This window comes from Theropithecus gelada, chromosome 1 (assembly GCF_003255815.1).
Source record: "Theropithecus gelada isolate Dixy chromosome 1, Tgel_1.0, whole genome shotgun sequence".
NCBI lineage: Eukaryota > Metazoa > Chordata > Mammalia > Primates > Cercopithecidae > Theropithecus > Theropithecus gelada.
The window spans coordinates 48,328,048-48,341,039 of record NC_037668.1 but is presented as its reverse complement, the minus strand read 5'-3'; the positions used below and the strand labels follow the sequence as shown (position 1 = coordinate 48,341,039).

Genomic DNA, 12,992 nt, shown 5'->3' with positions numbered 1-12,992 from the left:
AGCTGTTACTGCTACCAAAAATAGCAACATTCATTGAGTGTTTGCTGTGTGCCTGGCAGTATGCAAAGTTCAGCCTTTGTGCTAAAGTCTAGGGAAGTTACAAATAATTTGTTCATCTAGTGAGTAGAATAGCCAGGATGCAGATCCAAGCAGTCCAACCTGGTTAAGTCTATGCTCTTAAGTGCCTTACATTAAATTATGGGCAGCTATATGAATTACACTGCTTTTTGTTTTGAGATGGAGTCTTGCTCTGTTGCCTATGCTAGAGTGCAGTGGCGTGATCTCAGCTAGCTGCAGCCTCCACCTCCTGGGTTCAAGCAATTCTCCTGCCTCAGCCTCCTGAGTAGCTGGGATTGCAGGCACTCACCACAATGCCCGGCTAATTGTTTTGTATTTTTTAGTAGAGATGGAGTTTCACCATGTTGGCCAGGCTGGTCTTGAACTCCTGACCTCAAGTGATCTGCCCACCTCGGCCTCCCAAAGTGCTGAGATTACAGGGTGAGCCACCGCGCCCGGCTGAATTACACTGCTTTTTGTGAAGTATCTTTTAAACTAGAGAAGATACAGGAGTTTTTTTGTTTTTGTTTTTTTTAAGATAGAGTCTTGCTCTATTGCCCGGGCTGGAGTGCAGTGGCACGATCTTGGCTCACTGCAACCTCCGCCTCCAGGATTTAAGCGATTCTCCTGCCTCAGCCTCCCCAGTAGCTGGGACTACTACAGGCATGTGCCACCATGCCCAGCTAATGTTTGTATTTGTAGTAGAGACAGAGTTTCACTACATTGGCCAGGCTGGCCTCCAACTCCTGACCTCAGGTGATCTGCCTGCCTCGGCCTCCCGGCATGCTGGAATTATAGACGTGAGCCACTGTGCCCGGCCTAAAAGTACATTTTTACTGAATACTAGACCCAAAAACTACCCAGATCCAATTTTTCTTCCGGTTTTTGTAAATACTAATATTCTTCTCCCCAACACATATCATTTGTGTAAAGTATTTCTGCAGTAATAAAGTGAAATGTCTTGTACTCATTTATATCAGAAATTGAAATAATGTTTTTCTAAACTTTTTTTTTTTTTTTTTTTTTTTACAACTCTGAAGCTTTTTATCCTTTTTTCATAGAGTTTTCAAACACTTTCAAAATGAACTTTATGCATTACTTTCTGGTGCTTCATAAATTAGGACCTTTAAAGTCTACACTCCTTTTTACTTTTATGTGTTTTTTTTTGTTTTTTGAGACGGAGTTTTGCTCTTGTTGCTCAGGCTGGAGTGCGATGGCGCAATCTCAGCTCTCTGCAACCTCCGCCTCCCGGGTTCAAGTGATTTTCCTGCCTCAGCCTCCCGAGTAAATGAGATTGCAGGTGCATGCCACCAGTCCTGGCTAATTGTGTATTTTTATTAGAGACAGGGTTTTACCACATTGGTCAGGCTGGTCTCGAACTTGTGACCTCAGGTGATCAGCCCACCTCAGCACCCCAAAGTACTGGGATTACAGGCATGAGCCACCACGCCCGGCTGTTTTCTTGTTTTGTTGTTTTTTTTTTTTTTTTGAGACGGAGTCTCACTTGTCACCCAGGCTGGAATGTGGTGGCTCTGTCTTGCATCACTGCAATCTCCACCTCCTGAGTTCAAGCAATTGTTGTGCCTCAGCCTCCCGAGTAGCTGGGATTACAGGCTACCATGCCTGGCTAATTTTTATATTTTTAGTGGGGGGGGGGTTACACCATGTTGGCCAGGCTGGTCTTGAACTCCTGACCTCAAGTGATCTGCCCACCTTGGCCTCCCAAAGTGCTGGGATTACAGGTGTGAGCCACCACACCCAGCTTTTATATGTATTTTTAATGCTCTCAGTTGAAAATTTTATATCAAAGAAGTTGCCACAAAATTGACAAATTTGATCATCAACTTAGGAAAGCCTTTGAGTTGTATGTAGAAGCATTTACATTCCATAATGATCATAATTTTTGATAATTACTTTTCAGAATAGAAGTTCTGCAGTGGATCCAGAACCACAAGTAAAATTGGAGGATGTCCTCCCACTGGCCTTTACTCGCCTTTGTGAACCTAAAGAAGCTTCCTACAGTCTCATCAGGAAATACGTGTCTCAGTATTATCCTAAGCTTAGAGTGGACATCAGGTATGAGCCATTGGCCTGGCCTTTAAAACATGATGTGTTACTTCCTTTAGCTGCCTTTTCATGGGAAAGGAGATAGATTAAATACTGAGGAAGGATTACTTTTAGCTAAGAATAAACCTTTTTTGTTGGTCTTATTTTTTTTGCCCCATTATGTGTTTCTCTTCATATCTCCATGTGTAGTTTTTTTGTTTTGTTTGTTTGTTTGGAGACAGGTTTGCTCTTGTCATCCAGGCTGGAGTGCAGTGGCACCATCTCGGCTCACTGCAGCCTCTGCCTCCCAGATTCAAGGGATTCTCCTGCCTCCGCCTTCTGGGTTCAAGCGATTCTCCTGCCTCTGCCTCCCACGTAGCTGGGACTACAGGCGCCCGCCACCATACCCAGCTAATTTTTGTATTTTTAGTAGAGTCAAGGTTTCATCATGTCGGCGAGGCTGGTCTCGAACTTTTGAACTCAAGTGATCCACCCACCTCGGCCTCCCAGAGTGCTAGGATTACAGGTGTGAGCCACTGTGGCCGGCCTTTTATTTTATTTTTTTTTTGAGATGAAGTCTCACTCTTGTCCAGGCTAGAGCGCAGTAGCACAATCTCAGCTCACTGCAACCTCTACCTCCCGGGTTCAAGCAATTCTCCTGCCACAGCCTCCCGAGTAGCTGGGATTACAGGCACCGATTACTATTCTTGGCCTACTTTTGTTTTTTTTGTGTGTGTGCGTGTGTTTTTTTTTTTTTCCAAACCCAAATCGTATGTTTCTTTGTAAGAGCCTGGTAGAGTAACTCTTTTAATATTGTTAGCTGTTAAGATATTTAATATTGAACTCTGTGTCTTCTCAGGTTTAAAAAAAAAAAAAAAAAAAACTAGGCCGGGTGTGGTGGCGGACACCTGCAATCCCAGCTACTCAGGAGGCTGAGGCAGGAGAATTGCTTGAACCCAGGAGGTGGAGTTTGCAGTGAGCACCATTGTACTCCAGCCTGGGCCCAAGAGCGAAACTCCGTCTCAAAAAAAAAAAAAAAAACCACATAAAAGTAAAAAGGAGTGTAGATTTTAAAGGTCCTAATTTATTCTTAGCCTTTAATAACTAAAGAATGAAGTACAGCACCAGAAAGAAATGCATAAAGTTCATTTTGAAAGTGTTTGAAAAGTCTATGAAAAAAGGATAAAAAGCTTCAGAGTTGTAAGAAAAAAAAAGATGTAGAAAATACTATTTCAATTTCTGATATAAATGAGTACAAGACATTTCATTTTATTGTAGAAATACTTCACACAAATGAAATCGTATGTGTTGGGGAGAAGAATGTTAGTATTTACAAAAACAGGAAGAAAAATTGCATCTAGGTATAGTTTTTGAGTCTGGTATTGGGTTAAAATGTACTTTTAGGCTGGGCACGGTGGCTCACGCTTATAATCCTAGCACTCCAGCCTGGGTGACAGAGTGAGACTCTGTCTCAGAAAACATTATAGATGTATGATATATACATACATACATATATATCATATATATATTTCATGAGAATTCAGGCTTCAGTAACACCTTTACACAGCAATAGCAGAATGTTTTCATCATTTAAACGTGGCTTAAAGTTCTGAGATAATTTTGTTAGTAATTCATATGTAAAATTTGCCACTTAACGTCTTGACAGATCATTTAGATTGTCCCATTTGCTCAGTTGTAGATTCATGCAGATATATCAATTTGTTTAAATTTGTAATTCGCAGACTCTGAGAGTGTTTGTGTGAGATGACTTCTAGAAAATTATGTTTAATCCAGATTTCTGTCTACAGAAGACTACTATATTGAGTGCACAATGTCCTGATACAGTTTAGTACCAGTATTTACTTGCATTACTAAGGCATACATTTAGAATTGCTGAGGTTTCAGTCCAGAAGCCACATTTTCAGAAAATCAGTAGTGGTCATCAGAGTGCCAAATTAAAGAGCTAGTGAAATAGTGCAAAAGAAAAGGGAATCATTGAAGCAGAAAGTTCTAAATTAATGAATTAATGTGCTGATGTTTTCATGCTTCTTACATGCTGAGTGTAGTGGTAGTAGGCAGACACAATTATGGATCAAAAATGCATTGTAGGCCGGGCGCGGTGGCTCAAGCCTGTAATCCCAGCACTTTGGGAGGCCGAGGCGGGTGGATCACGAGGTCAGGAGATCGAGACCATCCTGGCTAACATGGTGAAACCCCGTCTCTACTAAAAATACAAAAAACTAGCCGGGCGTGGTGGCGGGCGCCTGTAGTCCCAGCTACTCGGAGGCTGAGGCAGGAGAATGGCGTGAACCTGGGAGGCGGAGCTTGCAGTGAGCCGAGATCGCGCCACTGCACTCCAGCCTGGGTGACACAGCGCAAGACTCCGTCTCAAAAAAAAAAAAAAAAAAATGCATTGTATGATGCATTTAAAGATGGAAACATTTCACTGTTCTTTAATAAAGAATAAAGTTTATTTGGCTCATAGTAACTGCAGGCTGTACAAGAAGCATAGTGCAGCCATCTGCTTCTAGTGAGGGCTTCAGGAAACTTATAATCACGGGGAAGGAGGAGCTATCGTATCACATGGCAAGAAAGGGAGCAAGAGAGGAGGGAAAGGTGCCACACTCTTAACCAGATCTCACACTCTTAAAACAACCAGTTGTTTTAAACAACCCGCTCATTACAACCACGAAGACACGAAGCCATTCATGAGGGATCCATCCTTGTAACTCAAACACCTCCCACTAGGCCCCACCTGCAACACTGGGTCTCACATTTCACTTTTATCTCCCTTGTGTGACCCCAAATTATCTGAGAGAGATCTCAGTCAATTTAGAAAGTTTATTTTGCCAAGGTTAAGGTTGTGCCCGTGACACAGCATCAGGAGGTCCTGAAAACTTGTGCCCAAGGTGGTCTGGGCACAGCTTGGTTTTACACTTGGAGATGTGAGACAGTAATAATGTAAGGTGTACATTGGTTTATTCTGGAAAGGTGGGACAACTCAAATCAGGGAGGGGGCTTCCAGGTTATAGGTAAATAAAAGACAGTTTCATTCTTTTTGAGTTTCTGATTACCTTTTCAAAGGAGACAGATATGCATTTATCTAGGTGAGTAGATGAATGACTTGGAGTTCTGTCCTTTGTCTGCAAGGATTTTCCTTTGTGGACAAATTGTGAGGGAAGTATGTAGCTTTTTTATCTTAGTGGCTATCTTTTTTTTTTTTAGGAATAGAATGGGAGGCAAATTTGCCCTAAGCAGTTCCCAGCTTGACTTTTCCCTTTGGTTCCTGATTTGGGGATCCCAAGCCTTATTTTCCTTTCACACCCTTTATTCTCTGCCTTTTGGTGAGTGGAGACCGTATCCTCCCCCATTTTTTTTTCTTGTGGTTCTACTCTACTTAGGTAAGGTGGTGTGTTGCTACCAGTGTGCCTTTGCTCCACTTCTTTTGAAACATATTGTCATGACCTTATGCTGAAACAAAATTTACCTGATAATAGATGGGTTGTCAACCCAAAGGTGCTAATGAGCCTGAAGACCTTTTCTCATGGCCTTTTTAATGGTAATTTTTTCCATTGAAACTTTTTTCTTTTACGTGAAGCCATATTGATTTTCTCTAATTCTTGATTATAATGGAGTCCTGTCATATACACATTTAACTTGAAAATTCAGCCATTCTTGCTTGGCCAAAGAAAAGAGGAAGAAAAATACAGTTTCACCAAAATGTAAGTTGTCTGTACTTGGTATCTCCAATGTCTTCCCTTCCACTTTCCCCACTTTAGTCAGACTTTACCCCACCACTTTACCTGAATATTTTCTCAGTCTCACTTTGCAGATTTCAGTGGTCAATTCATAGTCCTTACCAGCTGCCCTCTCAATGGCATTTGACACAGTTGATGACTCCTACCTGCTTGAAACATTTTCTTTACTTGCCTTCCAGGACACCACACCTTTGTACCCCTCCTTTCTCAATCTTCTAAGGATTTCTGCTTTACCTCTTAATGTAAAGGTGCCCTCAGGGTTATACCTTAAGCCTCTCATCTTTTATGTCCACATTTGCTTGGTGATTCCTTTCACTTGCAAAGCTTTAAATACCAGCTATAAACTATTAATTCACAAATTTATGAATCTAGCCCATACCTCCCTTGTAACTTCAGATTCGTGTATATGGATGCCTGTTCAACATCACCACTTGGATGTCTGATTTAAATGTTGAAAACTGAACTCTTGATCCCCACTCTGCTCCCGCTCCCCCCCAAAATCCCTGCATTTCCCACGTTATCTTCATTTTAGTTCATGACAATATTATCTCTCCACTTGCTGAAACCAAAAACCCTGGCTTTGTGCTGGTCTCTTCTCTTTGTTACACACCTTTCTCTAATCTATAAGCAATTATTTTGCTCTGTCTTTAAAATATATTAGTAAACAGGCTGGGTGCTGTGGCTCATGCCTGTAATCCCAGCACTTTGGGAGGCAGGTGGATCACATGAGGTCAGGAGTTCGAGACCAACCAGGCCAACATGGTGAAACCCTCTCTCTACTAAAAATACAAAAAAATTAGCCAGGCATGGTGGCACGCGCCTGTAGTTCCAGCTACTCAGGAGGCCAAGGCAAGAGAATCACTTAAACCTGGGAGGCAGAGTCTGCAGTGAGCCAAGATCACGCCACTGCATTCCAGCCTGGGCAACAGTGAGGCTCCATCTCAAAATAAAATATAAAATATAAAATAAAATAAAAAAATAAAATAGTAAACATACTACTTACTCATCACCTGCACCACTACCATTCTCTTCCAGGCCACCATCATCTCTCACCTGTATTAGAGCAATAACTTCCTAACTGCTTTTTTCATGCTCCCTTTCAGTATGTTCTTACCATCATAGTGAGAGTGAGACTTTTTGAAAAATGTAAGTTCTGTCACTTTTTAAAATTTATTTATTTATTTATTTATTTGAGAAGGAATCTTGTTCTGTTTCCCTGGCTGGAATGCAGTGGTGTGATCTCGGCTCACTGCAGCCTCTACCCACTGGGTTTAAGTGACTCTCCTGTCTCAGCCTCCCGAGTAGCTGGGATTACAGGCTGTGCCACCATACCCGGGTAATTTCTGTATTTTTAGTAGATTGGGAGTTTCACCATGTTGGCCAGGCTGGTCTCAAATTCCTGGCCTCCAGTGATCTGCCCGCCTTGGCCTCCCAAAGGATTACAGACGTGAGCCACTGCGCCCAGCCTGTCACTTTTTTTTGTTTTTTTTTCAAGCTGGGGTCTTGCTCTGTTGCCCAGACTGGAGTATAGTGGCAAGATTGCGACTCGTGGCAACCTCAAACTCCTAGGCTCAAACAGTCCTCCCACTGCAGCCTCCCAAGTAGCTGGGACTGCAGGAATGTGTCACCACATGCAGCTAATAGTTTTTAAGTTTTTTATAGAAACAATTTCCCTACATTGCCCAGACTGGTCTTTAACTCCTGGCCTCAAGTGATCCTCCTGCTTTGGCCACCCAGGTGTTGGAATTACAGGTGTGAACCACTGTGTCCAGTGTCATGTTGCCTTTCTACTCAAACATTCATGTCTTCCCAACCCCCTCACAGGTAAAAAATCAGTCTTTAGGGTTGGGTGTGGTGGCCCACACCTGTAATCCCAGCACTTTGGGAGTCTGAGGTGGGTGGATCACGAGGTCAGGAGTTCGAGACCATCCTGGCCAACATGGTGAAACCTCATCTCTACTAAGCATACAAAAATTAGCCGGGCGGGCCGGGCGCGGTGGCTCAAGCCTGTAATCCCAGCACTTTGGGAGGCCGAGACGGGCGGATCACGAGGTCAGGAGATCGAGACCATCCTGGCTAACACAGTGAAACCCCGTCTCTACTAAAAAAATACAAAAAAAACTTAGCCGGGCGAGGTGGCAGGCGCCTGTAGTCCCAGCTACTCGGGAGGCTGAGGCAGGAGAATGGCGTGAACCCGGGAGGCGGAGCTTGCAGTGAGCTGAGATCCGGCCACTGCACTCCAGCCTGGGTGACAGAGCGAGACTCCGTCTCAAAAAAAAAAAAAAAAAGAAAAATTAGCCGGGCGTGGTGGCCATGCCTGTAATCCCAGCTACTCAGGAGGCTGAGGCAGGAGAATTGCTTGAACCCGGGAGGCAGAGGTTGCAGGGTTGCAGTGAGCCAAGATTGCGCCACTGCACTCCAGCCTGGGCGACAGAGCAAGACTCCGTCTCGGCGGGGAAACAAACACAAACAAACAAAAAAATCAATCTTTAAAAGTGCCTTTAAATACAAGGCACTACATTCCCTTGTATCTCTGACCTAAACTACTACTCTTCACTCCCTCGTTGGTCTCACAGCCTTTCTGCTGCATTCCCTTTACCTGAATGGCTTTTTCCCCATAAGCCACTTTGCCAGTTCCTTTACTTCCTTAAGTTTTTAGTCTAATATCATCACCAAAGATCTGCCTTGACTATTTTTATTATTGTTGTTACTTTGGCATGTAAACAAGAGAAATGTATTTCTCACAGTTGTGCAGACTCGAAGTCTGAGATCAGGGTGCCAGCATGGCTGAGTTCTGTGAGGGCCTCTTCTGGGTTGCAGATTGTCTTCTTCTCATTGTATCTTCATATGACAGAAGGAGCCCTTAATACTTTCTTAAATGTTTTATCTTGGAAATTTTCAAACATGTACAGAGAAACATAGAGAACATTAACCATCATACTTAAATCGTTCTTTTTGTTGTTGTTGTTGTTGTTGTTGAGATGGAGTTTTGCTCTTGTTTCCCAGGCTGGAGTGCAGTGAGTGGCATGATCTTGGCTCACCGCAACCTCCACCTCCCGAGTTCAAGCGATTCTCCTGCCTCATCAACCTTCCAAGTAGCTGGGATTATAGGCATGCGCCACCACACCCAGCTAATTTTGTATTTTTTGGTACAGATGGGGTTTCTCCATGTTGGTCAGCCTGGTGTCGAACTCCCGACCTCAGGTGATCTGCCTGCCTCAGCCTCCCAAAGTGCTGGGATTCCAGGCATGAGCCACCTCACCCGGCCACTTAAATCATTCTTAACAAAATTAATAATTTATTATTATCTAGTACCCAGTCCGTGTTCAGGTGTCCCTAGTTGTCTCCAGAATGATATTTTACAGTTGTTTTTACGAACATGGCCCACACGTTGTATTTGGTTGATAATGACCAACCAAAACCTCTCTGCCGGTCAGGTGCTGCGGTTCACACATGTAATCCCTGCACTTTGGGAGGCCGAAGCAGGAGGATCGCTTGAACCTACAAGTTCAAGACTAGGCTGGGCAACATAGTGGAACCCACTCTGTACCAAAAAAATAACAAAAATTAGCTGGTGTAGTGTCATGTGCCTATAGTACCAACTACTCGGGAGGCTGAGGCAGCAGAAGGGTTACTTGAGCCTGGGAGATCGAGGCTGCAGTGAGCCGTGATCATACCACTGCGCTCCAGCCTGAGTGACACAGTGAGATCCTCTCTCAAAAAAAAAAAAGGGCCAAGTGTGGTGGCTCACGCCTGTAATCCTGGCTCTTTGGGAGGCCGTGGCGGGCAGATCATGAGGTCAGGAGATCGAGACAATCCTGGCTAACATGGTGAAACCCCGTCTATTAAAAATACAAAAAATTAGCTGGGCGTGGTGGCAGGCACCAGTAGTCCCAGCTACTCGGGAGGCTGAGGCAGGAGAATCACTTCAACCTGCGGGGCGGAGGTTGCAGTGAGCCAAGATCGCACCACTGCACTTCAGCCTGGGTGATGAGCAAGACTCCATCTCAAAAAAAAGAAAAAACAAAAATGTTTAACTCATAGGGTTTGAGTTTCTTAGTCTGTGCTAAGCACTTAGAATAGTCCTTGGCACCTAGTAAATGTTCAACTAATACTATTCTTATTAGTCTCAGTACCAACTTCTCATAGTATGACCATCACACCATGCTAAACAGGATTCTAATATTTAAAGACATCATGTTTTTTGTTTTGTTTTGTTTTTTATTTTATTTTTTTTGAGACAGAGTCTTGCTCTGCTGTCCAGGCTGGATTGCAATGGCGCAGTCTCAACTCACCGCAACCTCCACCTCCTGGGTTCAAATGATCCTCCTGCTTCAGCCTCCTGAGTAGCTGGGACTACAGTTGCCTGACACCACACCCGGCTAATTTTTTTGTATTTTTGGTGGAGCCACGGTTTCGCTGTGTTGGCCAGGCTGGTCTCAAACTCCTGACGTCGTGATCCGCCAGCCTTGGCCTCCCAGAGTGTTGGGATTACAAGCATGAGCCACCATGCCCGGCCAAGACATTGGTTTTTTATATAACATGCAAGTTGCCTTCTTAATTTGGTAATAGTGATTTTTTTGCAACTTAGAAGAAGAACTGGACATATTGGGTACATAGAGACACTGAGTTGGCCTTGAAGAAGGTGTCTTTCGAAATTTTCTAGGTCTGTCATGTGGCGTTAGAAGTCAAATGTTAAAATCTAATCTTCAGCCAGGCGTGGTGCCTCATGCCTGTAATCCCAGCATTTTGGGAGGCCTTAGTGAGAGGATTGCTCGAGGCCAGGAGTTGAAGACCAGCCTGGGAAACATAGTGAGACTCCACCTCTACCAAAACAGCAACAACAACAACAACAAAACAATTTAGCCAAGCATAGTGGCACACACTTATACACCCAGCTAGTCCCAGCTACTTGGGAGCCCAAGGCAGGTGGATTGTGTGAGCTTAGGAGATCGAGGCTGCAGCTCGCCATGGTTTGCCACTGCACTACATCCTGGGCAACAGAGCGAGACCCTGTATCCAAAAAAAAAAAAAAATCCTCATGTAAGATGTAACTCATACTCTGTTTTTGGCTTTTCTCTATTTACATCAAAAAGTGAGCACAGCCCAAGATGCAGTATTACACCCTATACTTTTCTCTAAACATACTAATGTATTTGGAGACCTCTTAGATTCTTAATTTTCAACTCTTAGTTATTTCAAGAGTTCTCTTGATTTTCTTAATTTCATGTATGCATTTCTGACAGACCAGTGTTCACAGTTGGCCTCAGAGAATTCCAGAGTTGAATGAGACTTTTAAGATATCCATCCCTTGCTTGATTACTCAGTTTGATCATGGTTGTGGTCCAATGGCAACCAGTGGTGGGTGGGTTTTTGGAGTGTCTTGGCAATTTAGAAATTGGTTCTATATGGTATGAGATTCTGTATGTATAAATAATGACTTAGCTTCTTTACTTGAAAGAAAAGAGTACCTCTTGTTAAGGATGCCAGCAATTTGTTACTACTTTTTTTCATTTTAACAAAGCTAATACATATACTAGTAATCAGAGGCTGGGCATGGTGGCTCCCGCCTGTAATCCCAGCACTTTCGGAGACCAAATTGGGCAGATCACCTGAGGTCAAGAGTTCGAGACCAACCTGACCAACATGGATAAACCCCGTCTCTACTAAAAATACAAAATTAGCTGGGCGTGGTGGCGCATGCCTGTTATCCCCCAGCTACTCGAGAGGCTGAGGCAGGAGAATTGCTGAACCCGGGAAGTGGAGGTTGCAGTGAGCCAAGATTGTGCCATTGCACTCCAGCCTGGGCAACAAGAGTAAAGCTCCATCTCAAAAAAAATAATGATGATAATAATAGTAATCAGAACTCTAGATCTGGGAATAACCCTCTATCTATTTCTTTACATTTTTTTTTCATTAATGTATTTATCACTGTTTTTTTGTTTGTTTGTTTTTCTTTGCAGGCCTCAGCTGTTGAAGAACGCTCTGCAGAGAGCAGTAGAGAGAGGCCAGTTAGAACAGATAACTGGCAAAGGTGCTTCAGGGACATTCCAGGTTAGAAATCAGAGGCCTGGTTGTGGAGAAGTGCTTTTTAAAGTTTTTGGTTTCAGGACCTCCTTCCTTATACTGTAAAAATTTATTGAGGAACCTCAAATAATTTTTGTTTATGTGGGTTGTATCTGTCAACATTTACTATGTTAGAAACACTGAGGTCTGGGTGTGGTGGCTCACATCTGTAATCCCAGCACTTTGGGAGGCTGAGGCGGGTGGATCACCTGCGGTTGGGAGTTCGAGACCAGCCTGGTGAAACCCCGTTGTCTCTACTAAAAATATAAAAATGAGCTGGGCGTGGTGGCACGTGCCTGTAGTCCCAGCTACTTGGGAGGCTGAGGCAGGAGAATCACTTGAATGCGGGAGGTGGAGGTTGCATTGAGCTGAGATCGCACCACTGTGCTCTAGCCTAGGTGACAGAGTGAGATTCCATCTCAAAATTTAAAAAAAAGAAAATTAACTGAGGAAAAATTTAATTATTTATTGATTTACTTTAAAATAATAGTAGAAAACCCATTACATGTTAACATAAATTACATATTTTTTAGTGAAAAATAACTGTCCTCCCCCTTCACCTCCCAGCCCTTTTTTTGAGACAGCGTTTCGCTCTGTTTCCCAGGCTGGAGTGCAGTGGCACAATCGCAGCTCACTGTAGCCTCTATCTCCCAGGTTCAAGCGATCCTCCAGCGCCAGCCTCCAAAAGTGCTGGGATTGTATCTGTCTCCCCCAATTTTTTTTTTAATGAGAAGTCGTCAGGCACTGTTTACATTTTTGCAAATGTCTTTAACGTCTAGCATAACAGAAGACAGCTAGTATCTGTTCCAGTTTATTTCGGGTTACTTATTTGAAGAAAATCTAACCTCACACAGAAATACAGTTAGAAAATGATGGAATATTTTAAGATAACTTTCAGATAGTTGTAGAAATTATTATTTCATACTACACCAAAACTCAACAAATTGTTATTTTTTAGCAGCTTTATTGAGGTCAATTTACATACCATATACAATTTAATTTATATAATTACAATTTATAACCCAGTGATTTTTAGTAACTTTATAGAGTTGTACAACTGTTACA

The 12,992-nt window shown here is 43.1% G+C and overlaps 1 protein-coding gene across 5 annotated transcripts in view; it reads left to right on the top strand.

Annotated features, from left to right (window-relative positions):
* The window catches only part of HP1BP3 (heterochromatin protein 1 binding protein 3), a 47,162-nt gene that overhangs the window by 19,685 nt on the left and 14,485 nt on the right, over nt 1–12,992 (top strand). For all 5 annotated transcript variants that reach the window (XM_025383368.1, XM_025383383.1, XM_025383393.1 and 2 more), the window contains 2 exons: nt 1,979–2,133; nt 11,825–11,915. In XM_025383368.1, coding sequence (XP_025239153.1) covers nt 1,979–2,133; nt 11,825–11,915 — 246 coding nt within the window. The remainder of the gene's footprint in view (nt 1–1,978; nt 2,134–11,824; nt 11,916–12,992) is intronic.